The 27,820-nt window shown below is 68.2% G+C and overlaps 9 protein-coding genes across 9 annotated transcripts; 5 read left to right on the forward strand and 4 right to left on the reverse strand.

Moving 5' to 3' along the window:
- Positions 1–1,140: 1,140 nt before the first annotated feature.
- Positions 1,141–1,839, forward strand: V1510DRAFT_423390 (uncharacterized protein). The gene is made up of 3 exons (XM_066934933.1): positions 1,141–1,426; positions 1,458–1,710; positions 1,741–1,839. The coding sequence occupies exons 1-3, from the start codon at positions 1,280–1,282 to the stop codon at positions 1,773–1,775; spliced, it is 435 nt and encodes a 144-aa protein (XP_066786653.1). The 5' UTR covers positions 1,141–1,279; the 3' UTR covers positions 1,776–1,839.
- A 34-nt stretch (positions 1,840–1,873) lies between these two features.
- On the reverse strand, positions 1,874–3,406 carry V1510DRAFT_405130 (uncharacterized protein; the record flags this gene model as incomplete). Its single annotated transcript, XM_066932310.1, has 2 exons — positions 1,874–2,033; positions 2,070–3,406. The coding sequence occupies 2 exons, from the start codon at positions 3,404–3,406 to the stop codon at positions 1,874–1,876; spliced, it is 1,497 nt and encodes a 498-aa protein (XP_066786654.1).
- Positions 3,407–4,505: 1,099 nt separating this feature from the next.
- Positions 4,506–5,036, forward strand: V1510DRAFT_423394 (uncharacterized protein; the record flags this gene model as incomplete). The annotated part of the gene is made up of 1 exon (XM_066934934.1): positions 4,506–5,036. The coding sequence occupies one exon, from the start codon at positions 4,506–4,508 to the stop codon at positions 5,034–5,036; it is 531 nt and encodes a 176-aa protein (XP_066786655.1).
- A 35-nt stretch (positions 5,037–5,071) lies between these two features.
- On the reverse strand, positions 5,072–8,624 carry V1510DRAFT_370455 (RecF/RecN/SMC; the record flags this gene model as incomplete). Its single annotated transcript, XM_066931440.1, has 2 exons — positions 5,072–7,864; positions 7,896–8,624. The coding sequence occupies 2 exons, from the start codon at positions 8,622–8,624 to the stop codon at positions 5,072–5,074; spliced, it is 3,522 nt and encodes a 1,173-aa protein (XP_066786656.1).
- Positions 8,625–12,220: 3,596 nt separating this feature from the next.
- On the forward strand, positions 12,221–13,458 carry V1510DRAFT_423405 (kinase-like domain-containing protein). Its single transcript, XM_066934935.1, has 2 exons — positions 12,221–12,777; positions 12,811–13,458. The coding sequence occupies exons 1-2, from the start codon at positions 12,229–12,231 to the stop codon at positions 13,411–13,413; spliced, it is 1,152 nt and encodes a 383-aa protein (XP_066786657.1). The 5' UTR covers positions 12,221–12,228; the 3' UTR covers positions 13,414–13,458.
- Positions 13,459–14,949: 1,491 nt separating this feature from the next.
- Positions 14,950–16,028, forward strand: V1510DRAFT_423409 (uncharacterized protein). Its single transcript, XM_066934936.1, has 3 exons — positions 14,950–15,352; positions 15,383–15,798; positions 15,830–16,028. The coding sequence occupies exons 1-3, from the start codon at positions 15,067–15,069 to the stop codon at positions 15,962–15,964; spliced, it is 837 nt and encodes a 278-aa protein (XP_066786658.1). The 5' UTR covers positions 14,950–15,066; the 3' UTR covers positions 15,965–16,028.
- Positions 16,029–16,243: 215 nt separating this feature from the next.
- On the reverse strand, positions 16,244–22,158 carry V1510DRAFT_432212 (uncharacterized protein; the record flags this gene model as incomplete). The annotated part of the gene is made up of 10 exons (XM_066935480.1): positions 22,120–22,158; positions 22,014–22,088; positions 20,767–21,389; positions 20,146–20,736; positions 18,562–20,116; positions 18,338–18,530; positions 18,175–18,306; positions 17,881–18,143; positions 17,146–17,850; positions 16,244–17,116 (listed from the first exon to the last, which is right to left on the reverse strand). The coding sequence occupies exons 1-10, from the start codon at positions 22,135–22,137 to the stop codon at positions 16,244–16,246; spliced, it is 5,028 nt and encodes a 1,675-aa protein (XP_066786659.1). The 5' UTR covers positions 22,138–22,158.
- A 101-nt stretch (positions 22,159–22,259) lies between these two features.
- Positions 22,260–24,137, forward strand: V1510DRAFT_432213 (SAC3/GANP/Nin1/mts3/eIF-3 p25 family-domain-containing protein). Its single transcript, XM_066935481.1, has 2 exons — positions 22,260–22,525; positions 22,558–24,137. Exons 1-2 carry the CDS (start codon positions 22,465–22,467, stop codon positions 23,976–23,978), a joined length of 1,482 nt encoding a protein of 493 aa, XP_066786660.1. The 5' UTR covers positions 22,260–22,464; the 3' UTR covers positions 23,979–24,137.
- Positions 24,138–24,325: 188 nt separating this feature from the next.
- On the reverse strand, positions 24,326–26,348 carry V1510DRAFT_405138 (uncharacterized protein; the record flags this gene model as incomplete). Its single annotated transcript, XM_066932311.1, has 2 exons — positions 24,326–26,028; positions 26,060–26,348. The coding sequence occupies 2 exons, from the start codon at positions 26,346–26,348 to the stop codon at positions 24,326–24,328; spliced, it is 1,992 nt and encodes a 663-aa protein (XP_066786661.1).
- Between the last annotated feature and the right edge of the window lie 1,472 nt (positions 26,349–27,820).

Here is a 27,820-nt window from a genome sequence, read left to right on the forward strand (position 1 = left end):
CGCCCGCGCCGCACGCCACGCGGCTGCCCGCAGGGCCACCCTCGACGGAGTCGCCGCCGGAGGCACGCTCGCGGCCCACGCGCGTGCGGCCACCGGGCGCCGGCGTGCGAGCCGCACGCCATGCGGCTCACCGCCCGCGCCGCACGCCACGCGGCTGCCCGCAGGGCCACCCTCGACGGAGTCGCCGCCGGAGGCACGCTCGCGGCCCACGCGCGTGCGGCCACCGGGCGCCGGCGTGTGAGCCGCACGCCATGCGGCTCACCGCCCGCGCCGCACGCCACGCGGCTGCCCGCAGGGCCACCCTCGACGGAGTCGCCGCCGGAGGCACGCTCGCGGCCCACGCGCGTGCGGCCACCGGGCGCCGGCGTGCGAGCCGCACGCCATGCGGCTCACCGCCCGCGCCGCACGCCACGCGGCTGCCCGCAGGGCCACCCTCGACGGAGTCGCCGCCGGAGGCACGCTCGCGGCCCACGCGCGTGCGGCCACCGCGGCGCGCCGCACCCACGCGGCTGTGCCCGCAGACCACCCTCGGCGGAGTCGCCGCCGGAGGCACCTCGCGGTCTGCGCGCCGCACCCCGTGCGGCTCACCGCGGCGCGCCGCACGCCACGCGGCGCCTCCGGCAGCGCCGGTGACTCGCCGAGCCGCGCGAGCCGCACCCGGCTGCCCCGCGTCGGCTGGCCCGCGCCCTACTGGGCGGCTGGCGCCGCATGCGCTGCGGCTGCATGCAGGGGTACAGGCGCCGCATGACGTGCGGCGCGTGTCTCGTGCGACCCGGCCCGCGCAGCCCCCGCGGCCCACACCTGCGCCCCGCCCGCCCGCCGGCAGCAGCCGCTGCGCTGGCGGCCGCGCGCTGGCCGGCCGTCCGGCCCACCGCCAGGCACCTTTGGGTGTTGCCCCGTCCGGTCTAGAGACCGCGGCTGCACGTAGGGCCGCTAGCGCAAGGTGCATGATGGGTGAATCTTAATGCAGGCGGCTAGCCCGGACAGGCAATTTGGCACAATGCGCGGTTAAGGTTCCCGGCGCCGATGGGGTTACCCGGCGCGGTGCGTCGCCGCCGATCGCCGCGGCCCGGCGCCGCGGGCCCGGCCGGCCCGGCGGCCGCGGCGGCAGCCGCTGGGCGGCCGTGCGGGCCCGCGGCCGCGCGGCGCGGCGGGCGTGGCGGCGGCGCGGCGCAACGGCCGGAATTCCTTACCCAGGCCGACAATTTTCGGCGAAGCTCGCCCACCGCCTCTCCTCGCCAACACAACGCAGAAAACGCGAGCCATCCAGCAAGACAAGATGCCGTCGGCACCCACGAGCTCGGGACGATCCAACGGCCTCGGAGTGGCGGCCGGCGTGAAGCGCGGGACGGGCCCGGCGACGGCGGCCGCCGTCGAGAAGCCAGTCGCGGCGGTCGTCGCCGAGACGGCGCCCAACCTGGACCCGGTACGTGAGTCGCAGACGGCGCTGACGGCAGCTCAACTTCGACACGTTTCCGGTGACGGCGCTGCGCAAGTACCGGACGTCGCACAACCTGACGACGCCGTCGGCGCTGTCGAACGACGGGATGCTGCTGAACGGGTCGATCGGCAAGAAGACGTGGTCGTACAAGCACCGGACGCGGGTGCCCAAGGAGGAGCTGGCGTCGGCGGTGAAGAAGCACTTCCAGGCGCAGAACGTGCGCGAGACCGACATGATCGCCGGGTTTCTGTACTCGGTCAAGAACCAAGGTACGTGGGCACGGGGCCAGGCTGACGCAGACCGCGCGCTCAAGCTGCCGCTGATCACCAAGTGAGCGCGGCGAGTGTACGATATGTAATCTAGGCGTCAACTGGAGAGATATATACATTGCACGTAGTATTTACAGCATGGCGATGCGGATGCAGAGCATGTCTAGTGGCCGAGCAGCCAGCGGATGGCGCGGCGGACGAGGCCGGGCCTGGGCGCGTCGGGCTCGGGCGGGCCCACGGGCGGGTCCGCGGCGGCCGGCGCGGCCGGCGCGGGGCGCGGCCGCGGCGCGGCCGGCCGGCGCGCGCGCTCAAACGTCCCCGGGCTGTCGTCAGCAGCGCGCGCGGCGGCACACACCTACTCGTTTTTGGGCGCGCGGCGCTTGGCGGTCGGGTCGTTGAAGGCGTCGGCAAGCTGCTCGAGCAGCTCGACCTGGCGCTCGGTCGCCGGGCGCAGCGTGTTGACCTTGAACGTGATCTTGAGGTCGCCGAACTGGTTGCGGCGCTGCAGGCGCGGCATGCCCTTGCCGGACATGGTGACGGCCGTGCCGGACTGGGTCGCGGCCGGCACGTTGAGCTCGGCCGCGCCGTCGAGCGTCGGGATGCGCACCCGGCCGCCCAGCGCCGCCGTCGTCATCGGGATCTCGGCCGTGTAGAACAGCTCGGCGCCCTTGCGCGTGAACTCGGCGTGCGGCCGGATCTTGACGCGCACAAAGAGGTCGCCGCGGTGGAGGCGCACGTTGGCGCTGGCGAGCACGTCGGGCGTGTCGCCCTCGCCGGTCACGCGCAGCCGCATGCCGTCCTCGATGCCGGCCGGGATGTCGACCTCGGTCTTGCGCGTCGTCTTCTTGGTGCCCTTGGCGTGGCACGATGGGCACTCGCTCTTGGGGTCGATGTAGACGCCCGCGCCCGCGCACGTCGGGCACGTCGTCGCCATCGAGAACCCGCCCTGGATCATCTGGACGTGCGTGCCCGTGCCGCGGCACGTCGGGCACGTCGACTTCTTGTGGCCCGTCTTCAGGCCGGTGCCGGTGCACGTGTCGCACTTGAGCAGCGGGTGGTAGTCGACCTGGACGGTCTTGCCCTTGGCGGCCTCGACGAACGAGATCGTGGCGAGCACCTCGATGTCGTCGCCGCGGTACTCCTCGACCACGTTGCCGCGCCGCCCGCGCGCCTGCCCGCCGGCGCCGCCCGCGAACGCGCTGAAGATGTCCTCGAAGTTGAAGCCCTGCGCGCCCGCGTTGAAGCCGCCAAACCCGCCGAAGCCGCCGCCGAAGGGGTTGCCGTACGCGCCCGCGCCGGCGCCGCCGCCGCCGAAGCCGCCGCTGGGGTCGAACGCGCCGGCGCCGAACTGGTCGAACTGCGCCTTCTTCTCGGGGTCCGACAGCAGCTCGTACGCGGCCTGGACGTCGTGGAACTTCTTGTCCGCGCCGGGCTCCTTGTTGACGTCGGGGTGGTACTTCTTGGCGAGCTGCCGGTACGCCTGCTTGATCTCCTTCTCGGTCGCCGACTTGCCGACGCCGAGCGCGCCGTACGGGTCCTTGGGCACGTTGGCGGCACGGGCGCTGGCGTGGAACGCCCGCGCCGGCCGCGGCACTGCGCGCCGGACCCGCGCCGTGCGCGCCGGGCATGGCCGCCGCGCTGCCGATGCCAGACGCACCGGCCGCAGCATCGCTCTGGATCCGAGCGAGATGGACATGCTGATGATCTGGAGGAGAGTGCGGTGCGGACGGAAAATTTGGTGTCTCGTTACCCGGGCATCCCGGCTCTATCTGCGCAGTGGTGCTGCGCTTGGCGCCGCAAGCGTGCTAGCGCGCGGCATGCTGGGCATTTCTCGAAACTTCGAGGCTTCCATGCACGTGACGCGCCGCACCGAGTGCGGCGCGCAGCCGCACGGCCGACAGCGCCGCGGACGCCGCGCGGCTATATGCTCGTGCGGCTATATGGGGGGCTCTGGCGGCGACTTGTCGGGCACCTGCTTCGGCCGTGGCGTAGATCGCGCTGCTGCCTCCGAGCCATCCGCGACGGGCCGCCCCGGAGCGCTGGCAGCGCCCACCGGCGGCTGCCCGGCGACGGCCCGCTGCGGCTATGCGTCAGCGACCCGCCTGCGGCTATACGGCGACGACCCGCCTGCGGCTATGCGGCGGCGACCCGCTTGCAGCTATACGGCGACGACCCGCCTGCAGCTATACGGCGATGACCCGCCTGCAGCTATACGGCGACGACGCCCGCTGCGGCAATACGGCAACGACCCGCCTGCGGCTATACAGCAGCGACCCGCCTGCAGCTATAAGGCAGCACGGCAGCGACTCGCCTGCGGCTACACGGCGACGACCCGCCTGCAGCTATACGGCGACGACGCCCGCTGCGGCTATACAGCAGCGACCCGCCTGGGCTACGCGGCAGCGTCCGGCAACGGCTCCGCCGGTGTGGCTGCCGCGGGCAGGGCTGGCGCCGGCGCCGGCTGTGCTGTGGCTCACGCCGCCGGTGGCTTAACTATACAGCTCTGCCGCATGGCATACAGCCGGTGTGGCTTAACTATACAGCTGGGTGGCTCGGCCTACCCCAGGCCAGAGCAAGCCGCGCCGTAGCCACGCGCCATCGGGCTCCAAGGCCCACGCGCCCTGTGGCCGCTCGGCCGTCCACGGCTCGCCGCGCCGCATCGCCGGACAGGACGGGCGGACGCGCCCAGCGTGGCGGCTCGGCCGGCAGACGCGACGGCCGGGTCACGTCACGTGCCGCTCACGTGGTGCCACGTCTCTTCCTCCACCGCTCCGCCTCTCTCACGAGACAGCACAATGGCCACAGACAGCACGACCACGACGTTCATCGCGTGCATCATCATCGGCTTCCTCGTCGTCCGGTGGTGCGTGTCGTCATCGTCGGCGCCGGCGCCGACCGCCGCCGCGGCCACGCCCAACCGGCCGGCCCCCCGGCGGCGCGCCGTAACGCCCGGCATGATCGAGGTCGTCCAGAGCCTCGCGCCCGGGCTCACCGTCGACCAGATCCGGGCCGACCTCGAGCGGTCGGGGTCAGTCGAGGCCACAGTCGAGCGGATTCTGGCCGAGGGCAGCCTCCCCGGCGCGGCGCCGGCGCCCGCCGCGCCCGCGCCGGCGTCGGTCGCCGCCGCGTCCGGCGCACACAGCAACCTGATCGAGCGGTACGGCCTGCAGGGCAAGCTCGGCGAGCCCGTCGCCGCGGCCGCCGGCAAGCGGCCGCGGTGGAGCCAGTCCGCCGAGGAGCGGCAGGCGCTGCTGCGCAAGCAGCGCGAGGACATGATCCTCAAGGCGCGCCGCCGGCTCGAGAGCCAGGACGCGGGCGCGCCGTAGCCAATACAAGACATTACTAGCCATATACAAAACGGTCACACGACCGAGACCACGGAGGTGCCCTCCTGGAAGCGCGTGCGGAAGACGCGGTTCGCGTTCGAGAACATGTCGTTCTTGAGGCTGACCACGATGAACTGCGAGCCCTTGAACCGCGTCTTGATCAGCCGGCCGATGTTCTGGGTGTGGCTCAGGTCGAGCGCGGCGTCGACCTCGTCCAGGATGTACATGGGCGCGGGCTTGAACTGCAGCAGCGCCATGATCAGCGAGAGCGCGATCAGCGACCGCTGGCCGCCGCTGAGCTCGGTCAGCGACTCCTTCCAGACCTTGGCCAGGCAGACGCGGATCTCGATGCCCTTGCTGACGTCGTCGCCGTCGGCGGGGTCGAGCCGGGCCGTGTTGCCGGGCAGCATCTCGCCGAAGATCTGGCCAAAGTCGACGTTGACCTGCTGCCACGTCTTGACGAGCGCCTCCTTCTTGTACTGGTCGAGCGAGGCGATGGTGTCCTCGATCTTGCGCTTGTCCTTCTCGATCGTCTTCATCATGTTCTTGAGCGCGGTCTCCTTCTTCTCGATCGAGTCCATCATGTTCATGACCTTGCCGTTGACGTGCTTCTTCATCTCGCCGAGCCGGTCCGCGAGCTGCTTGGCGGCGGCCTTGGCCTGCGCCATGTCGACGCCGGCGTAGTCGTACGGCGACCCGGGCCGGCCAAAGAGCTCCTTCTCGTCGTCGATCCAGTCGTACTGGGCGTGCAGCGTGCGCAGCCGGTCGGCCGCGGTCGCGCGCTCGGCGCGCGCGCTCTCGAGGGCGTGCTCGAGCTTCTGCCGGTGCAGGCTGCCGTCGGCGACGAGCTGCGCCTTGGCCGCGAGCGCCTCCTCGAGCGCGGCGATCTCGTCGTTGAACCCGCTGAGCCGGCTCTGCTCGCGCTCGAGCGTGTCGGCGACGGTCTGGTGGCGCTCGGCCGTGGCCGCGCGCTGCTCGGCCAGCGCGGCGACCTCGGCCTGCAGCTCCGTCCACAGCTTCTCGGCGTCGGCGAGCGCGGCCTGCGCGGCCTCGATGTCGGCCTCGGCCGTCTCGGCGTCGAACGCGAGCTGCTGGAACGCAAGCTGCTTGGCGCGCGCGTGCTCGGCGTGCGTCTCGGCCTGCGCGCGCAGCGCGACGACCTCCTTCTTGAGCTGCTCGAGCTTGCGGCCCTTGTTCTTCTTGAAGTCGGCCATCTCGCGCTCGATCCGGGCCGCGTCCGCGTCTGCGGCGGCGGCCGCCGCGGCCAGCGCCGCCCCGGACTCGTCCGCGGCCGCCATCTCGGCGGCCACCCGCTCGAGCTCGCCCAGCACGGCCGACGCCGAGCTGTTGGCGATCTGCTCGTCCAGCAGCTGCGCCTCGTGCCGCTTCAGGTCGAGCTGCTGCGAGAGCGCCGTGCCGCGCTTGATCTTGGCCTCGTTCTGCGCGAGCACGTCCTTCATGCTCGCCAGCCGCGCCTGCTCGCCGGCCAGCTCGCGCGTCAGCTCGTTCAGCTTCTGGAGCGTGACCAGCACGCCGCTCGAGCCGGGCGCGCTGCCGCCCGACAGCGTGCCGCTGGGGTCGTACACGTCGCCGTCGACGGTCACGCTCTTGAGCCGGACCTGGGGGTGGAACGTCACGCGCTTGGCCGCGTCCGCGTCCGCGCACACCAGCGTCGACCCAAACACGTACTCCATCGCGGCCGAGACCTCGGCGTCGTACCCGACGAGCGAGAGCGCCAGGTCGACCTTGCCCGGCGCCAGCGCCTGCGCGGCCGCGATCTTGTCGGCCGACACCCGGAACGGCGTGATCTTGTTGAGCGGGATGATGGTCACGCGCTTGCGCAGCTTGCCCTTCTCGAGGATCTCTGAGCCCGTGACCTCGTCCTCGACCACGACGTTGTAGAGCCGGCCGCCGGCGCAGATCTCGAGCGCGGTCGCGTACGCAAACTTGTCGGCGTCGAGCGAGAACAGCTGGGCAACGAGGCCCTTGACGCGCCCGCGGTCGAAGCCGGGCGACGGCGACGCGTACGAGAACTCGACGTTGGACACCTTGCGCTTGAGCTCGTCGATCGCGTAGCGCAGCTCGCGCACGCGGCCCTCGACCGCGGCCTGCTCGGCGCGCATGGCGTCGTACGCCCCCTGGTCAAAGTCCAGCGCCGCCAGCGCGCGCTCGGTCTCGGCCGCGGCCGCGCGCAGCGCGGCCAGCCGGCCCTGGGCGGCCTCGTTCTCGGCGCGGGCCTTGGCCGCGCGCGGCGCGATCTCGTCGCGGCGGCGGGCCAGGTGCGTGCTCTGCAGCTGCGCCTGCGCCTGCTCGGACCGCGCCTGCGACGCGCGCGCGCGCGCGTCCTCGAGCTGGTCCATGTACCCGCTCTTCTGGCCGTCCTTGGCGCCGACGCCGGTCATGAGCGTCTCGAGCAGCTCCTCCTGGCGCGCGGCGGCCAGCGCGGCGGCGTCGTGCGCAGCCTTGGCGGCGTCGTGCTCGGCGCGCGCGGCGTCAAGCGCAGCCGCGCGGCCGCCGCCGGCGCCGCGCAGCTCCTCGAGCGTGCGCCGCAGCGCCTGGCCGCGCGCCTCCTCCTCGGCGACCGCGCGCGTCTTCAGCTCGTACAGCGTCGCCAGCCGCACGGTCTCGTGCGACACGTCCTTCAGCTCCTGCTCGAGCGCCTGGAACTGCGCGCCCTTGAGCAGCTCCTTGCTGCGGACCTCCTTCACGCGGCGCACGTCCTCGTCTAGCAGCGCGATCTCGCCCTCGGTCTGGCGCACCGTCGCCGCGACCGCCGCCGCCTCGGCCTCGGCCGCCGCCAGCCGCTCGCCGCACTCGTCCGCCACCGTCTGCCGTCAGCGCTGCCGCGCACGCACTCACGTTGTACTTGGAGTAGTCGTACGCCACGACGACCCGCGTCGCGCGCTCGAGCTCGCTCTGCGTCTGCTGGAACTCGAGGAACGCGCGCTTCTCGCGCCGCAGCTTCTCGAGCTTGGGCTCGATCTCCTGCGTCAACAGCTCGTTGATTTCCTCGACCTTCTTGTCCTTCTTGGCCATCGTCTTGAGCGCCTTGTCCCGGCGCTCCTCAAACATGCGCGTCCCCGCGGCCTCCTCGATCATCGCCAGGATCTCGGCCGGCTTCATGTTGAGCACCTTGGTGATCCGGCCCTGCATGATCAGGAAGTTCGGGTTGTTGATGTTGAGCTGGATCGACTGGAACAGGTTCTGCACCGTCTGCTGCTGCGCCCGGTGCCCGTTGATCAGGTACTTGCTCGTGCCGCCCATGACAATCTGCCGCGTGATGCTGATCTGCGGGTAGTCCTCGAACCCGATCGGGCTGTTGGCCGTGTCGCGGTTGTCAAACACGATCGTCACGCTCGCCTTGGTCACGCCGGCCTGGCCCCGCTTGTAGATCAGGTCCTGGAGGTTCTGCGCGCGCACGATGCTCATCGTCGTGATGCCCAGCACAAAGCAGATCGCGTCCAGGATGTTGGACTTGCCGGACCCGTTGAGCCCGGTGATGCAGTTGAACTGGGCGTCCCACTTGCTGATCACCGTCCGCGTCGCGTACGACTTGAACCCGTCGATGATGAGCTCCTCGAGTCTCATGGTGCCGTGTGTGCTGGTTGGTGGAGAGCGGGAAGGCGCGCGTTCGCGGTGTTGACGATGTGCGTTGCCATGGCAACAGACGCGCACGTGCGCCGCACACAGTGCGGCGTGACGCGCTGCCGGGCGCATCGCCCGGCGCAGCGTGCGGCGCGCCACCCGACGTGGCAGCGGCCGCGACGGCCGCCAGTGGCGCACGTTACTGGCTGCGGTATGTGCCCGGGCCGCCGGGCTGCTGGTGGGCAGAGACGGCGTCGCACAGGGTCTGCAACAGGGCGGACATGGCTTGGTCGCACCGCGCGCGCCGCTGGTGTAACGTCAGCGCCCTCAGCCAATCAGAGACAGATGACACAGCGCAGACGGAAGAGCCGGCGTCATGCTCTCAGGACCGCAACCGGCATCGGGCGGGCCGCGGTCATGCGCCGCACTGCGTGCGGCTCACCCGTCTTGACGCGCGCGCGCCACAGCGCACCAGCGCTCGCCTCATTCACAGTTGCTGTGCTACTAATTCGCTGACAGCGCGGTGCTACGGCTGAGATTACACGCAGGCCTGCGGCAACTTTCGCAAAGGACAATTGGATTTGGGGCACACGTAGTTTGAACAAGAGCAACAAGATCGTTCTTCAGCACCCACGCAGTCTTGCAGGATGCCCTAGTGATAGCTATCTCAGAGAATTGGCCAGATGAACTCGTGTATGGCTAGGAAAACCCACAGCACACATGGCGGCTGAAAGCACATTAATCGTTCGCCTATTTTAAGCGTTCTACGACCTCAGATTCACTACGCGGCCAAGTTGCGCACAAGCGAACGGGCCTGTGAAATGTTGAAGGAGCACATCGTTTGGTCAGCTATGCCCGGGGTTTCTGTGTCACAAAAGCCGTCTGGAAAACGCTCAAAGTGGGAGAACACGTTCAAAGTGGAGGAGACAACTCTCAGAATGCAAGACGACGTTCAGACTGGGCAACAAGTGTCTTGTCCGCATGTAGTCTCTATTCGTATCTAACCAACCTGAGCACAGTTTGTCGCGAATTCGGTCCTGCTACTCTATATCAAAGCATATGATCCTGTTCTCTGGTTGTGCGGTCAGTCGCGAGCAGATATTCAATCGTGACCGTGTTATGGGATGCGCCGTTACCGAAGAGCAGAACAGAGCTTTCTTTCGGATGCCTGAACTGCATGCCTCAGTATAATGTCCAGTGAGCTGGAGCCGTACGACTGGAGCTAAGAAATGAAGGACTATTCATAACAAAGTCTGTGGGGTGTCAGCCTCTCTGGGCTCTTTAAGTTTCGGATATTAAACTCTATAATTATGTTTCGTTAATTTGCAACAAACTCGAAGAGCTTGCATGCCTGTCCCAAAATCCAGAGACACAGGGCTTTGCAATACTACCCGCCGAGTCACTTCGGAGATTCTGGTCGCACTCGACCAGGCCAGAAGGAGACTGCCTACCTCACATATTCGCTCTGTAGTACCGACGCATCATTGGACCTTTAACGACCTTTAACGAAATGGAGTACTGGCTATCTGGAATAGCTGCTTGCTCTGTAATGAGCCTGCGCGTACGCCGCACAAATGTACATTGTTATTCGAATTCTTCCGCAGCTCTGGTCCTGTGTTGTTCCTCTAAAGTCTCATGCGGCCGGATCATAGGGCTGTAGGTGTACTTGGGCAATGAACAGGTCAGAGTTCCGAGCGTAGGCTGGTTTTACTCGGTAACACGAATCGCATGCTCGAGCGGAAAGTTCTGTAGACATACCAAGGCACACAGCCATAGCAACCTCTGTTCTTTCGACTAAAAATGGCGGCTGCTGACTGCTGTCTACTTTGCTGGGGACCCGAGTAAATGTTGGCTGAGGCGACACGCAGCACAGCTAAAGCTGCACAAATTCAGCTACCAGTGAGGCAGAAGAAGATCGGCGGGGACCCAACTGGATCAGAGCGCCTATAATCATTAAGAAGACATGACTACCACTCAATTGAATCGCAAGATCGCACGCGGGCCGAAGTGAGATGTGCATTTGGGCTGACTAGAGGTACAACAGTAGCCTCTAAGGTAACCAGACCGTGGCGGACACTCGTGGGGCAGGAGAACGACCTCAGTCGGTGTGCTAAGAAGCAGTAGAAGAGTGCGTGCGGCTTAAATAAAGTCTGGTCGGAGCATCTGACATGGACCTGTGGATTGCGCTAAGGTTTGCGCTACTAAACTCTAATTGTTATTAGCTCGACCTCTTCCGAGCCCGATAGTAGGTGATTAATGTAGGCAGTGCGGTTGAGACCGCGTAGCAGCTGTACCAAGGGACCTGGCAAAAACGAAATGCCGCCTAGTTTTACGTTGTTCACTGGGAGCTTATAGGGTGACACTTGGAAGACTCCGAACAGCTCCACTGGACATCTGTATACAGGGCTTAAGTGCCCTCAAAACGCTGGTAGCCTTGCGTCTACCGTATCTCGTGCGTTCGCTTCGGGACAGCGGCTTTCAAGACGTCGTGGAGACGATTGTCAGGAGAGTAGACTAAAGGGTCTAGACTGGTCAGATAGCAGATCCTTTCGTATAATGAGCAATTAGTGGTGAAGGGAATGAAGGTGGTGCTGTGACATAGAGAGCATGCTCAACGTGAGAAAGCAGGTATGTGGAGGCAGTGCTTTGCTAGATGAGAGCTCAGAAAGAAGACCTCCAACGAGCCGCCATTCTACTTCCACTGAGTGATCGAGCTGCTATAGATCCGGGTCTAGAAATTAAAAGTCAGAACGAAACAGTTATACACTCACGTATAAGATTATACGAGGTTCGTATAGGTCGAGCTGGATGCAAGAGGAGTACTTTATTTGCTCGAGTGAGCACGCCGACACTTCAACTTGGGTGGCTGCCGAATTCAGCGCATTACGGGGCCCTCTGGGTATGCTACTCCAAAAGATCCTGAAGACCTGTACTTTGGACCATGTAGCTCGCGGGGCAATTATCCCGTGAAGAACATTGTCCCCGATTACGTCGGCAAGGTCGCGGAACGTCAACCTCTAGATGGCAATTATTCGAGCGAGAGTGACCTCTTTGCGGATGGTATAGAGATTGTAATCTAGGGCCTGGTGGATCTCGACGGAACCTGTCCGGGTCGACCGACTGCTTGTGCAGGGGTGGCCTCAAGCACGGCGAGGAGCGATGGGCCGAGATCCTGCGCTAAGTCTGAGCACACAGATATTGAAGATCGTGCACGGAGCCTCAAGCCGCACGCCGTGCGGCTGACAGCAGGACTGGGTGACAAGAAGGCGCAGCAAGCGTCAGAGCTGCGTAGAACAGAACGTGCAGCCAAGTGAGCGCTAAGCGGCGCGCACAGCAGCGGGCCGTGCTCGTTGTGCTCTGCACAGGAGGTGGGCATGTTGGTGGACGCCCGTCAGCGGCATTATTGCAGCGCGCGGGACTCGTGTAACACTCGGCCGAGCTGGCGCCGGCGCCGAGCGCGTCAGGACCACCGGCCGGGCGGGCCAAGGGCGTGCAGCGCGCCGCACTTTGTGCGGCTGACGAGCGCCGCACCGCGCGCGGCTCATCAGCCGCACAAAGTGCGGCTCGCGCACGCGTTGGGAGCGCCGCGCACCGTCCGAACCTGCGGATGGACGCGATCTTCGAGTTCGACGACGAGCCCGCCGACAGCGGGCTCGAGACGCTGGTCGAACAGCTCACGCTGGACGAGGCGGACGCGGACGCGGTGGCGGTCGAAGTCGGCCGGCCGGCGTACGCGGCGGACGGCGAGCGCGGCCGGCTGCGGGCGGCCGACTTCACACCCGTGCGAGTGCTCGGACAGGGCGCGTTTGGCAAGGTAGTGCTCGTGCGACACGAGCGCAACGGCCGGCTGTATGCGCAGAAACAGCTCAAGAAGGCCGTGCTGGTGGTGCACGGGCGACAGGCGCGGGCGCGGCACGAGCGGGCGGTGCTGGAGGCTGTGCGGCACCCGTTCGTCGTGCGGCTGCAGTACGCGTTCCAGGACCAGCACAAGCTGTACCTGGTGCTGGACTACGTCGAAGGCGGCGAGCTGTTCACGCATCTGGCGCTGGAGCGGCAGTTTGGCGAGCCGGCGGCCGTGTTCTATGGCGCCGAGCTTGCGCTGGCGCTGATCCATCTGCACACCGTTGCCGGCGTCATGTACCGCGATCTCAAGCCGGTGAGTGAGCATTGAGCCACGGGCTGACGGCAGGAGAACTGCCTGGTCGACCGTCGCGGCCACCTGGTCCTGACGGACTTTGGTCTGAGCAAAACCGGCGACGGCGCGCGCACGCTGGCAGGCACAGTCGAATACATGGCGCCCGAGATCCTGGCGGGTGCCGGCTACGGCTTTGCGGTCGACTGGTGGGCGTTTGGCGCCGTCGTCTACGAGCTGGCGACGGGCAGCCCGCCGTTTGGCGGCGGCGGCGACCGGGCCGCCGTGATGGAGCGCATCACACGCGCCGATCCACCGATGCCGTTCTATCTGTCGCCAGACGCACGCGCGCTGGTGACGGCGTGCCTCGCCAAGGACCCGGCCGAACGGCTGTCGGCAACAGCTGCGGATGGCGTGGCGCGTTTGCGCGGCCACGCGTTCTTCCGCGACACAGACTGGGCCGCGCTCGAGCGCCGAGACCCGGCGCTGGTGCCACCGGTGGTGCCGTTCGTGACCGACCCGGCCGCGGCGGAGAACTTTGACGAGCGGTTCACGTCGCAGAGTGTGCTGTCGACGGACGCGGACTACGACGCGGACATCGAGACTGCTGGCTCACCGGCGTTTGCCGGTTTTTCGTACTCGGCCAGCGCGGGGTGCTGAGGGGCTTGCGCCGCACAACGTGCGGCGCGAGACAGCCACTGCGCCGCACGCCGTGCGGCTGACACACCGCGCGGTGCGCCGCACGCCGTGCGGCGCACAGAGCACCCGCCCGCAGGCACCCCTGGCGCTCGCCGCCGGAGGTTCGGCTTCCCCGGCCCCACGCCCATCGGCCGCGCGGCAGGGAGCCGAGGCAGCCGCCGGCCGGCGTGCGCCCATCGCCCCGTAGACAATTGATCCAGTTACTATCTACTTGCCGTCCTTCATGATCGTGCTCGTCAGCGCGGCCATGTCTTCTTGCGAGAAATGGATGCCGTGCTTGTCCGTCAGGGCTTTGACTGCGGTCAGCGCGCCCGGCCACACACTTACGGGCCACAATGGCCTCCTTGACCTCGGCGTCCATCATCATCTTCATGAGCACCCACGGCGTCGGCTTCTCGGCGCCAGACGTGATGTAGCCCTTGGCAACGAGCAGCTGCTGCAGTTCGCCGAGTGCGCGCACGATCTGGGTCAGCGTGCGCCCACACAATCGTACCTCTTCGTTGGCCACGAGCTTCTGAAAAGTCTGGCTGGTGAGCACGCGGGCGATGTTGTCGTCGTCGGCCGAGCCGGGGCTGGCCAGCCCGCGGCGGGGGGCCGCGCGGACGAGCGCGCGGGCAGAGTAGACGGCAGGCCGGGCGCCGGCGGCGCGAATTGCGTACCGGGCAACGGATCTCAGACAGGCCGACATGGTGGTGGTGAGAAAGCAGCGGCGGTGCGGCGAGGGCAGTTTTGCGCACAACCGGGGCGGAATTCCGCGGCTGCGGACGCAAGTGTCGCGCGGCGCCGCACCTATGCCAACGCCGCGGTGTTTGCGGCTGCCGCCGCTGTGACACGCACCGCCACGACGACCGCGACGACGAGCCGGACCGACACCCGCGAGCGCGGACTGCGGAGCGAGCATCTACCTGCGAGCACGCAATCCAGCATCCGCGATTGATGGCCTGAGGCCATGGACGAACCGCACGAAACCAAGCCGCGGCCGGCAGGCACGGTCGGTCTGGCCGCCGTGTTTCCGGAACGCGTGAGTGCACGCGACGGCGGAGCTGACGGCAGAAATCATCGAGCGTGCCGCTGATGGCGGCGGCGGCGGCTGCCGCGACGGCAAACCACGCGGCGTCGGCGCCGGCGAGCATGATGGCGTCGCCGTACGCGTCGCCGCGGCCGGGCGCCGCGCTGCCTTATCTGGCGCGAACGGGCCCGACAGCGCCGGCGGCAGCGCTGCCGGCGCCGCCAGTGCCGGCACCGGCACTGGGGCCGCCGCCGGGGCCGACAGGGCCGACCGCGCTGTCTTCGGCGCCGTCGTCAGGACCGCCGATAGGGCCGATGGGCCGGCCGATAGCGCCGGCGCCTGCTGCCGCGATGGCTGGGCCACCGGCGGCGGTTCCACCGGCGGCGGTTCCACCGGCGGCGCCTGGCGAGCCCAGCGCGCCGCCGACGCGTCCACCCCCGCTGGCGGCCGTGCCGGCGCCGGCGCCGGCGCCGGCGCCAGCGGTCGCTCCGCCGGCTGCCGCCAGCAGCACCGGCATCCCCAGCACCACAGCGGCCGCTCCCGCACCGGCCGCAGCCGCACCAGGTAGCCAGCGCGAGGGCCCGCCGATCACGATCCGGCTGACAATGTCGTCGGTCGGTGCTAATGCGACAGCTACAGTCACCTCGACGGTCCCGGCCGGGCCCACGGCCGTGCCGGCAGTCACAGCGGCGGCGCTCGATCCGAAAAAACGGACCGGGTCGGCGGCACCGGCGCCGCGCAAACGCGCAGCATCGAAAAAGCGCTCTGGGCGGCGGCGCGAGGACGAGGACGAGGACGAGGAGTCGTTCACGCTCGAGGGCACCAAGACCAAGAGCGGGCGCAAGGTGCACAAGCCGACCCAGTTCGACCTGGTCGAGGCCAACGTACTCGGTACGTCGGCCGGCGAACGCGCTGACGCAGACTCGAAACGCCGCCAGGCGCGCAAGGACCTGCAGGTGTGCAAGGTGTGTCTCCGCGGCAACAGCCCAGACTTCAACCTGATTGTGTTCTGCGACGGGTGCAACGACCCGTACCACCAGCTCTGCCACGACCCGTACATCGGCCGCATGTACATCGAGATTGCCGACGCGCAGTGGTACTGCCGCAACTGCCAGCGGCTGGCCGCGGGCGCGCCGGCCGGCCGCGTGTCGGGCGAACACATTGCCGAGCACGACAAGCGGTCGTATCTGCTGTCGCTGCCGGTCCACCAGCTCGTTGACCTGCTCCTGCAGTGCGAGCGCGACAACCCCGCCGTCCGTCTCTACGCGCCCAACCTCAAGCGCCCAGGGCCGGCCGGGCCCGACGGCCGCCGGTACCCGGTGCCTGTGGCAGTCGACGTACGTGCACGCGCGTGCTTGCTGACTCCAGGACACGACCCCGTTGCCGGGCGCGGGCGCCCAGGTCCCGCCGGAGACGCCGGACGACGCCAGCTTCCTGGCCGACGACAACCCGCACATCTTCAGCCACCGGGTGCATGCGCCGGTGGCTGTCCCGTTTGGCTAGTGTACGATACGAATGTATTTGTAGTGTCTGCGACGCCGCAGACCGTGCGGCGCGCCACATCCTATGCGGCTCGCCCAGCCGCAGGCCGTGCGGCGCGAGCCGCATGGAGTGCGGCTCGGCAAGCCGCAGGCCATGCGGCTCGCGCGAGGCGGCGCCGCTGTCCTGAGCCGCACAGCGTGCGGCGGGGACAGCGGCCGGCACGACCACTCTGCGCCGCACGCTGTGCGGCGCAGCGCCGCACCCCCCCGCAGCCCCCGGAGGCCCGGCAGAGCGCCGGCCTCACGACGGCGCAGCCACCGGCGTCGCCGGCTCCGGGGCACTCCCGAGGAGCTCCTCCTTGATGGCCGAGGACGTGGCCTCGGTCAGACCGCTGTCGTCCTGCGTCTCGCGGCGCTCGCGGGTCGGCCGGGCGGGCGCCTCGGCGTTTGCCGGGCGCAGCAGCGCGTTGGCGCGCGCGTGCAGCTCCTTGCGGGTCACGCGGGCGGTCTTGCTGCGGCTGGGCACCTCGGGCGCAGACGGGTCCTGCGACGAGGCCGGGTCGTCGGGCTCGGCCGCAGCCGGCTCGGCCGGCAGCTCGGCCGCCAGTCGTGCCTCGAGCTCCGGCAGGCTCTGGTAGAGCTTCATGTAGATGCTCCCAAACACGTCCTCCATCGGAACAATCGGCGCCAGGCCCGAGTTGAGCTTGCGCAGCTCCGAGGCCTCGGACAGATACTTGACCAGCGGCGGCGGCGGGCTCAGGCGCGAGCACACGTACTCGAGCCGCAGCGCCTTGCGCATAAAGTCGTCGACCGTCAGCAGCGAGAGCACCGAGTCGATGAACTTCTCGCGCACGTCGGCCAGGTTGCGCAGCACGTTGATCAGCGCCGTGCACAGGCACTCCCACGTCTCTGTGTGGCGGACCATGGCCGAGCTCAGCCGGCGCAGCCGGCGCGTCATCATGCTGAGCGCGTCCAGGTCGTTCGTTCGCTCGAGCGTCATGATGTAGAACTTGGTGTAGTAGTGCACGTACACAAAGTGGCGGCCGGCGCGCTCAAACTCGGGCCGCCAGATGGCCGCAAAGGACTTGGACCCCGGCTTGAGCGAGAAGAACGAGCCGATCTCTTCCTTGGCCTTGGCCACGTCGCCGAAGATGTCCACGCGGATGACGGCGGTCTGGTCAGCGCAGCCGCAGAGGCACTTACTCGGTAGCTCGGCCGGTGGTGCCACTTCTTCTTGTCGGCGGCCTTGATGTTCTGGAGCATGCCGATGATCTTGGCGTAGATCCGCTGGGGCGACGGCGGCGGCGACGGCACCGGCGTCGACGGCGCCGAGACCATGGCCGTGTCGCCGTCGTCGTCCGAGCCGCTGTCGCTGTCGCCGTCGTCGCAGTACTCGCTCTTGTCGAGGTACAGGTCGGCCTCGGGCTCGCTCAGGTCGCCCGAGCGCAGGTACTTGTACACGGACGAGATCAGCTTGTAGTGGGGCTCGAAGATCGGGTCGCCCTGGCTCTGCTTGTCCTCGGCGCACTCCATCGCGCGCAGGTACATGCGCAGCACCCGCCGCGGCGGCTGCCCGAGCCGCTTCAGCAGCTTGCCCTGCATGTAGTAGTTGCGCCAGTCGTCGGGGTCGCCGACGGCGGCCGTCCGGAACAGCCGCAGCGCCAGCCGGTACGCCGTCACGACGCGCAGCGTGGAGTGCGCCGCCCCGGTGTACATGCCGTCCGCGCCGCTGTAGTGGCGCTCGCTGTCGGCGCCGTTGTAGACGTCCATCTCGAGCGGGGGCCGCGTGGACGCGTAGATCTCGTACCCAAAGTCCGTCCAGAACGACGCCAGCACGCTCTTGGTCGGCTCCAGCGCCTCCTGCTGGATGTGCAGGGACGTGGCGATCGCGTAGCACAGGATGGCTTTCTGCTGTCAGCTCGCCCGCACGCTACGCACCCTCTGCGCGGCCACGATGGCCCGCCGGTGGTCGTTGTTGAGCTTCTCGGCGCTCCACGTCATGTCGTCCTCGGCCAGGGAGTCGTACGTCTGCGCGAGGCCGTACCAGGCCTCGAACCGGTTCGTGTTGCAGACGAGGTCGTGCTTGAAGTAGCGGATCGCGTAGTCGAGGTCCTCGGTCCGGCCGGCCATCGTGCGCTTGCGCGACCGGTACTGGGCCAGGTAGATCTGGCCCTGCATGAAGTAGAGCCCGATGCGGGCGACTGCGGTCAGCGGGCGCGGGCACAGACGTACCTCGGGCGTAGTCCGACTGCACGCGCATCGTCGACAGCGCGAGCGTGCCCTTGGCGGCGTCTGCCAGCAGCAGCGGCTCGAGCGAGCGGCCCAGGTACGCCTCGACGATGCTCTGGTTGTAGTAGATGGACGCTGGCGTCAGCAGCGACCGGCAGAGACTCACATTGGTCGCGTCGCGGGACGCCGATGACCTCGCAGAAGTTGTCCAGCGTGCTCTTGAGGTCCGACCGCGGCAGCGTCTGCGCCGGCCGCTTGCGCAGCGCCAGCGACATGACGAACTCGACGAGCACGAGCGCCTCGCGCCGGTCGAACGTGGCGTTCTCGGCGTTGTGCTCGTACGGAAAGAAGGCCTCGTTCTGGCGTCAGCGGGCTCTCGCGGCTACCTACCCCCAGCGCAAAGCCGTAGCGGCAGTGCAGACACTGCAGCAGCTCGTTCTCGGCTGCGGCCGGGTCCAGGGCCAGCAGCTCGCCCTGCAGCAGCTTGAGGAAGATGCCGCCGGCCAGGCTGCAGTACTCGCGGTTGCCAAGCTCCTCGTGGAGCACGCCCAGCAGCGCCAGCACGAACTCGGCCGCGTCCACGCCGTCGACGATGGCGGCGCGCTTCTTGGCGAACAGGTACAGCACGCACCACGACTGGATGAGCATGTCCTGCACGCGCGCGGCCGAGTTGCGGTACGCCGGCGTCTCGGCCAGCGGGAACTCGGTCCCGGCGTTCTGGATGAAGTCGGCGTGGACCACAAACACGTTCAACAGCCGCACGAGCGCGACCAGCGCCTCTGTGGGCGCCAGCAGCGTCTCGGCCGGGAAGTCGGCGAGCGGGTCGGGCGCGTCGCGGAGCGCGTACGCCGCGGCGGCGTCCAGATACGTCTGCGCAAACGCCAGACAGCGCAGGACCATGAACTGGCGGCGGTCGGCGTCGGCGTCCTCGAACGCGGGCGAGCGCACGTCGGCGACAACGAGCTGCAGACTGCGCAGCAGGCACTCGAACGCCTCGGCCTGCTGGTCGCGGTGCTCGTAGCCCTCGCGGAGCAGGTTCCAGAGGTACAGCTGGAACTCGAGCGACGACTTGCCGATGAAGCTCTGGACGATGTGCAGGTCGAACTCGGGCAGGTCGGCGTGGGCGCGCTCGCCCTTCATGATGTACTCGAGGATCGCGATCTTGAGGTCGATCTTCTCGCTCGACGGCTCGAAGATGCTCGAGAAGACGGCCGAGATGCGCAGTTTCGAGATCTGGGCATCGACGCACTCGACCGAGATGTCGGGAATCGACGCCGTGTTGGCAAAGACGACCGTGAGACTGTCGGGGAACGTCGCCAGCGCGCTCTTGAACCGGTCGAGCATGTCCAGGATGACGTCCTCGGCGTAGCCGGCCATCTGGTAGAGCAGGATCGACGCCCACATGTACCGCAGCTCGACGACGGCCCGGGCATCGCTGGCGCCGTCGCCGATGGCGCCGATTGCGTCGACCATGAACTCGTGCCAGCGCACGACGCGGGCCTTGGCCGCGTCAAACGCGGCCGCGCCGCGCCCGTCGTCGTCGCCGGCAAAGGACGACTGAAAGAGGTCGAGACACTCGTCCAGCAGGACCTCGAAGAGCGCCTCGGCCCAGCAGGCGTTGGCCAGCGCCTGCGCGGCGTCGCCGGCCTTGTTCTGCTCGTGGATCGCCGACATGCAGTCGGCGTAGTAGACCGCGGCCAGCCGCTTGGTCGAGCCCACGAGACTGGCCGGCCACTGCAGGTCCAGGAACCGGTCGGCGTCCGCGGCCGGCGCGAGCAGCTCGCGCAGCGACTCTACGGCGGTCTCGGCCAGCAGGAACGCGCCGGCGTTGATGCGCGCGCAGAACGCGGCCAGGCCGGCGTCTGCCAGCACCGGCCGGTCGCCCGACAGCTCGTGGGTGGTCGTGAAGCTCAGCAGCGCGAACTTGGTCGCGTTCGACGCGGGGCTGGGTCAGCAGATTCGCGCGGCACGTACTCTTGGATGCCCTCGCGGTCGAGCAACGTGCGCGCCTTGTCGTCGTCCCACGCCTGGATCATGGTCGAGAAGTCCTTGAGGTAGAGCTCGGCGCCGGCGACGTCTTTGGCGTCGGCGGCAATGACGCCGCGGACCTCGCCGAACGCGAGCCCAAGCGATGCAAACAGCCGCTCGAGCTCGAGGAAGAACTCGTTGTCCGACTCAGCCTCCTGCTCCTGCACGGCCTGCTGCAGCTCGACACGGGCGCGTACGCGCTTGGACGAGCGCGCGCCAACGACTTCTTCGTTGAACGAGCGCCGTTTGCGCCGCGACGGCGGCTCGGCCGGCTCGGCCGAGCCGGTCTCGGCGGGCTCTTCGGTCTCGGCGTCGGTCCCGTCCGAGGGCGACAGCACGGCGGCCTCGTCCGGGGGATCCTCGTCCATGGGCTCGGCGTCGGCGGCGAGCGTCAGCCGGACGTGGCCGTCGGGGCCGTCGAGACTGAGCGCGTCGTCGGCCGCGCGCACGAGCGCTTTCGCCAGAGCAGCCCACGTGGCCGCAGTGGTCACGACCGGCGTCGGCTCCGGCTGCGTCTCGGCCATGACGGTTGCCAGCCTGGGGTCAGCGCGTCCATCATACTCGTACTTTTCGGGGGGAAGAACCAACGGCTGCACCCAGTCGGGCACGCGCGCGCGCTGCAGCACCATTTTCGACACGTTGCGGAACCGGTCCTCGTCAAAGACTCGGAACAGCGGCGAGGCCAGCGAGTAGTTGTCCTTGAGGTCGGCCACGATCTGCCTGAGCGCGTAAATTCCGGCGAGATCGTCCACACCGAGCGCGGCCGTGTCCGAGTCCTCGTCCACGACCAACAGCCGGTCCTGGTCGTTGATGACGCACTCGAGCGCGTACCGCGTCGCTCGCGGCACGTTCAGCGCCGGTAGGAACGTGGCCATGTGCAGCCAGAAGTTGGTGTCGCCAGACTCGTGTGCCATGGCCTCCACGAATTCGAGCAGGGCGCGCTGGACGTGCTCACGCGCCTGGTCGGTGTCGAGCTCCTTCAGACTGAGCTTGGTCCAGTCGAGAACAAGCTGGCCGTGGTTCTTGTAGACCAGGTACTTGAGCGCGTGCATGGTCGGGGGGATTTCGGTGGCCGTGTCGGCGAAGATGTCGCCCTGGAAGAGCTCATCGTAGACGGCGGCGGCGCCGTCCCAGTCGCGGGCATAGTGGGCCTTGAGCGCTTTCTGGAGAATCTTGAGGGACTCTTCGATCTGGGAGTCAGTGCTGTGGGTGGGGGTATGTGCGGCTATATGCGGGTATATGGCGGCAGGTGGCTATATGGTGCGGGCGTATGGCGTGCGGCTGCATGGTACCTGCGTACAGCGCGTGCGGCTATATAGTGTGCGGCTATATGATTTGCGGCTGCATGGTACCTGCGTACAGCGCGTGCGGCTATATGGCATGCGGCTATATGGCATGCGGCTATATGCTCGCAGTGCCAGCAACAGTGCGCCACACGCGGCTTGCACGGCCACCGCCGCGCCTCTGCGCCCCGCCGGCCGTGGCCGTGCAGCCTGCGGCCCGGCCAGCAGCCGGCGCCAGCGGCAGGCCAGCAGCCGTCCGCCCAGGCGTCAACCCAGTTGCCTGCCGCGCCATTGCATTGCCTGCCGGCGATTGGCGCCGCTGCGTGGCCGCGCGGGCTCGTGGGCGTGGATCCGGTCCTATCAAACAATCCGCTTGCCAGGCCGCAGACCACCACGCAGCGGCCAGGCCGCTCGCCGGCCTGACTCTGCAGCCATGCTCTCCGTAGCCGCCGTCCGCGGCCGTGCCTATCCGCCCGTCCGCCCTGCCGCCCTGCCGCCCACCCGCTGCCGCGTCGGCCCGATCCGACTCACCTGAACCTCGCGGATGCGGGCTTCCTGCTCGTTGTCGAGATCATCTTCCTCAATGTTGAGCGCCGTGAACGACGCCTGCGGTCAGATCGGCCTCACGGCCACGTACCAGAATGGGCTTGTCCATCTTGCGCCGTCGCGTCCGCGGGGTGGGTGCGGCGTCACGCGCAGATGAGCGTACAGTTGGTGATGTTCCGGGTAACTGAAACTGGACCAGCCGTGTCGTATCTGACGGCTTCTTCCCGGACGAGCGCGAACGAGCGGAGCGATCGACAGATTCGCAGGGCGACCGTCACGACCAGCGAGCAATACGATCCGGCCCGGCGTGGGATCGGCTGGCGAGAAGGACGAGCCCCGAATTGAGCGGGCGAGCATCAGGCAGGGCGCTTGATAGAAAAGGCGAAAAGCGGCTTGACGGACAGCGATCGATCGCCGGCACGCGCGAGCAGCAGGGATGTCGCTGCCGCCGTGGAAGGCGAACGCGGCCGGCAAAGGCGCGGCCGGCAACGCGGCGTGTAAGTGGGCGGACGGGCAACGCTGACGGCAGATCGAACGGCCTACACGGCTGTTAGCACGAGCAAGACACTGGCCGGCAAGACGCGGGCGGCGGGCACCGCGCGGCCGGCGGCCAAGGCCGGCGCCGGCGCGGCCGGTACTGCAGGGGTGGCTGCCGCGGGCCCAAGTGCGCCCGCGGCCGAGCCGGCCGCGCGCAAGCCCGGCTGGCCGGACTCGCTCAAGCAGTTTGTGGGCCGGTGCTTCACGCTGACGACGCCATCGCAGAAGGAGACACTCGAGAAGAAGCTCAAGGCGATCGTGACCGAGGCTGTGCAGAACAACTCGCTGTGGACGATTGACTGGGACTCGTATCCGATCCCGGAGGTCGACGACGGCGCCGGCGAGGACCGGCTCGAGCTGCTGCGAAAGGACAAGCCGGCACCGCCCAAGCCTGCGCCGGCGGCCAAGCCCGCCAAGCGCTCGGCCAAGTGGGACCAGGGTGCGCCGGCCGCGGAGGCCGCGCCGAAGAGCAAGAAGACGCGCGCGGCGATGGCGGCAGACGGCGCCGACAGCGAGGCCAAGCGCCAGATGCGTCTGCGCCGGTTCGAGGCCCAGACGCCGTCGCGCAGCGTCACACCTGACTACAGCCACGAGACCAATCCGAACGAGCCGGTGGTCGGCCGGTGCACGCGTCTGGAGAAGAAATATCTCCGGCTGACGTCGGCGCCCGACCCCGAGACCGTGCGGCCGCTGCCGGTCCTGCGGCAGACGCTGGAGCTGTTGCGCTCCAAGTGGAAGGCTGAGCAGAACTACGCGTACATCTGCGACCAGTTCAAGTCCATGCGCCAGGACCTGACCGTCCAGCTCATCCAGAACGAGTTCACCGTGTCGGTGTACGAGATCCACGCGCGCATCGCGCTCGAGAAGGGCGACCTGGGCGAGTACAACCAGTGCCAGACCCAGCTGCGGACGCTGTACGAGAAGGGCCTGGCCGGGAGCAAGAACGAGTTTCTCGCGTACCGGATCCTGTACATGCTACACACGCGCAACCGCAGCGAGATGAACGAGATGCTGATCACGCTGACCGCGGATGAGCGCGCGGATCCGGCTGTGGCTCACGCACTCCAGGTCCAGCGCGTCATGAACGAGTCCGACTACCACTCGCTGCACCGGCTGTATCTAGCCGCGCCCAACATGGGCGGCTACATCATGGACTCGTTTATCGAGCGCGAGCGCATCGCCGCACTGGCTGTCATCTGCCGCGCGTTCCGGCCCGAGTACCCGCTGCAGGGCATCACGGCCGAGCTCGGCCTGGAGTCGGACACGGCCTGCTACGACTTTTTGAAGAAGTACGGCCTGCATCCGTACGTCAACACGTCGACGCTGAAGCTCGACACGAAGGAGGCGTATCGCATTGCCGAGGGCCACCGGCTGACGGCGTTCAAAAAGATCGACATCAAGGGTCAGATATGAGCTGTGCGCGTGTAAATTATTGCTGCCATGGAGTTCTGGATAATGCAGTTTTGAAGCGTGAGGAACGCGGCGGCGAGCCGCAGCACGTGCGGCTGCGGACGGCCGAGTGCGCCGCACTGCGTGCGGCTCATTTTGACGCAGCCGCGTCTGGCTACAAGCGCCGCACACCGTGCGGCTCTACTGTCGCGCCGCGCGCGTCCGTTCAGCATAAATGATAGAATAACGTAGACATGTAGTGTGCCGGCGCAGGCCGCACATGAGATGATAGTAACCAAAACCAGTCGCGGCAGCCCGCAGCCGTGCACCGCGGCGCCAGACGGCGGAAAGGAGCGTTAGAGCTCACCCGGCTACTCGGCCGGGTTCTTGCTCACAAACAGGGCACGCGGCACGTCGCCCGGCGACAGCTCGGGCTCGCCCGGCGGGGTCACCTTGTCCAGGATGCGCTGGACCCAGACCTGGTCGCGTGAGTTCAGGCTGCGGTGCTTGGCCGAGACAGTGTGAGGGGTCGGCGACGGTGTCGCCTCCGAGAGGCGCAGGCTCGAGCTGCGCATGTCGTCAAACGCGGGCGAGCGGTCCAGCGACGGCTCGCGCGAGACCGGTCGCGGGATCAGCGACGGTGAGAGGTCCTTAGTGTCCTTGGGTTCGGCGCGGGCAGACGCGCGGCGGACGCGTCCGGCTGGGTCCTTGAACTCCCTGGGGTCGTTGCCCAGGGAGCGCGGACGCGTGCGTGGCGCCGGCGGCTGCTCGGTGTCAAAGAGCTCGACGTCGGCGGCGTCGGCGTGGTGGAGCGCGTAGTTACGCAGCCACTCGGCCAGATCGGTCCAGCCACCGCCGACACGGACCATGACGCGCTCAGCGACGATGCGCACCCACAGCGTCTGCGGGGGTGCGTTTGGCTTGTAGAGATAGTACTTGCGGGTCTGGCCGTAGCCAGCGGAGGACAGCGCGGACGACGTCGACGTCGTGAGCAGGGCCGGCATGCGGTTCTGCTTCGGGCTGTCGCTGGGCTCAAGTTTGATCGAGCCCGGCAGAGCATCAAGGATGTGCTTGATCTTGAGGTCGAGCGTGCGGTGGATCGTGTTGCGCTGGACGGTGCCGTCGTCGGCTTTGTGCTGAAGCTCGTCGCGGGCGGCGGCAATGTCGAGCACGCGCTTGGACTCCTCGGCGTCGGTGGGCGGCGGCACGACGCCGCTGGCAGCGAGCAGCCGGCGCTTGAGCGCGGCGGACGGCGACTCGTCGTCGACCGACTCCCAGTCGATCTCTTCGCGGTCGGACGGCGTGGATTCGGGCGAGGGGTTGTAGTACATCCGGCGGATGATGTCGCTGCCGTTGAGGAGCGTGTCGATGCGCTGGGTCTCGATGGCGATCCCCAGGTCGGTGTTCTCGATCGTGCCGAGCGGCGAGACAAGCTTGCGGCCGGGGCTCGAGTCGACCGAGGACGCCGAGGGCGAGGCCTCGCAGTCGGCGTCGTCGCCAAGGACGCGCGAGCGGCGGCGCTCGCGGCCAGGCACATTCTCGGGCGTGCGGAATTCGCGCGCAGGCGCGGCGGGCGTAGCCGGCGGCGTCAGGACGGCCGCCGCGTCGTCGGACTCGGGTTCGGGCTTGGCGGGCGTGTCGCGGGCGTCGCGGGCACCGTCGCCACCGCGCGCGCGGCGCTCGGCGTCTGCACGGCGCGCAGCGTCGGCCAGGGCCGCGCGATCCGCGGCCGCGCGTGCGGCCGCGTCGCGGGCCAGGTCCAGGGCTAGCTCGCGTCTGACCATGTCTTCAGCGGCAGCCACACGGTCGATCCAGGCCTCGGGTATGGGCTCGAGCGAGACGGCAATGATGATGTCGAGCAACTGGCCGGCCGAGTACACGAGCAGGCGGCGCGACAGCAGGGCCGGTGTGGTTTGCAAGTGGTCCAGCAGCTCGGCCAGGACAGAGTAAAACCGGGCCACGGCCAGGCGCGCGCCATAGAGGTCCAATTGGCTTTCCAAGTCGCCCAGCACGGGCAGCAGCTGGAACACGAGCGTGAGCAGGACGGCGTCCGCGGCGGCGTACGGGCTCAGGCCTGGGGTTAGCGGTGTCGCGCGTCCACGTACCGAGCGCGGCCTGCTTGAGCGTCTCGCAGTCGTACTTGGCACACGCGGTGCGCGTGCTGGCACAGCGGGCGGCCCAGCCGTCGATGTCGGCAGGGCCCACGGCAGCGTAGTCCCACTGCCACGCGTGCACGTCGGCCCGCAGGCTGGAGAGCGTGTGCAGCGCCAGCGACGCGCGCACGATATGGTCGTGCAGTGCGGGCGGCACCTCTTCGAGCAGCTCCTCGAGCTCGATCAGCGGCAGCGTGGCCGTGCCGACCAGGTCGGTCGCGGCGGCGCGTGCGAGCGTCATGCCGGCGGCGGTCGGGGGCGCGCGCGGAGCCGGCAGGCCGGGGGGCAGCCGGGTCCGGGAACCGGGTGCGAAGGCGGGCGGCGCAGCGACGAGCAAGAGTCCGGGCGCGTGCAGTCGCGGGCCGGCGCTCAGATGGACATCTCACGGTGAAAATTCGCGGCGCGACGTCGTCGAGGTTGTCGGCGGGATCTGCTGGCTTGACCGAATCTCCCGACCCGCAATCGGCGTAGCCGGCCTCCGCGCCCGCGCCGCGCTGCTCGCCCTGCGCTCGGCTAGCCGTGTGCCGGCAAGCCCCGGCCGCGCACGCCGGACCATGCCGGCCTGGGCCCAGCACATGCGGCTACTGCTGTCTGGGCCGGCGCCATGCCTCCTGCCTGCCACTAGGCCGAGCCCGGCACGAGAGCCCGCGTTGCCGCCTAGCGGCGGCCTCCCACACCGTTCGCTGCGTCTGACAGCTGGCCGGGTGGCCTGACTAGTGGTCGGACTCGCAGGGTCTGCTCCTGCCCCTGCTAGAGGCCGGCTGCTAAAGGGAGGCGCGGCGACGGCCGAAGACGCCGGCGCGGACCGGCTCTGCGGTGACGTTGCGCTGGCTGTTGGTCGGCTCTGCCGCGTGGCCGATGCGCGGTGCGGCCGGCGATCCCGCCATGCCGGCGCGTTCCGTGGCTCGGCCGGCCATGCGGACCGATCGAGGACGGTTCGGCATGCACAGGACCACTAGAATCGGTTCGCTAACGTCGCGTATCTCTAGATTTGCCAGGAGATGCTCGCTGCCGATGGACCGCCGTTCGATGGGGCCGGCGAGGACACTGGGAGAGCGGTCGGCTGCCGGCGGCCGGCAGCCTGATATTCGTAGAGCGCGTGTGTTCTCGTGCGACCTTGCGGGTCGGCCGGCTACGGGCGGCTGGTGTCCACTGGCCGCGTAGTGGGCCGGCGCGTGGTGGACCTGCACGCTGCAGCGCACTCGCCGGAAGTCCAGTGGACTCGTCCACTCCCGAACAGCGCGGGCCCTAGCATAGGGTTGTAGGCCCGGCCCCCGGCACGTTTCAAGGTGCTTGATACAGTTTCATGATGCTTGACTGTTTCACAGTGCTTGATACTTGGCGCCGACTAGCCATAGACACTTCCGGTGGCCCGCATGAACCGCCGGTCAGCCGCTCGCACCGCTCGTGGCGTGACGCCCACCCCGCCGGCAGACTGCACGTATGGCGACGTGAAGCCGACCGGCACGGTGGCGCGCGTGCTGCGCGCGTGTCGGCGCTAGTGGTCCTGGAGCTAGCTCGACGCGGTCATGCAGTAGCGTGCACTCGCGCGGGAGTCCCCAGTCCCCGCGCTCAGTGCCTATGCTGAGCACAGGGGCTACCAAGCGCGCACGAATGGAATTTTCACGGCCGTGCACTCGGGGCCCTTGACGACTACGAGTCGCGCATGGAACCCAGTTTAGAGGACTGGGTGTAGGTGGGACTGCGGACCCG

This window comes from Dipodascopsis tothii, assembly GCF_038497935.1.
Source record: "Dipodascopsis tothii strain CBS 759.85 unplaced genomic scaffold V1510scaffold_46, whole genome shotgun sequence".
Lineage (NCBI taxonomy): Eukaryota > Fungi > Ascomycota > Lipomycetes > Lipomycetales > Lipomycetaceae > Neoaidaea > Neoaidaea tothii.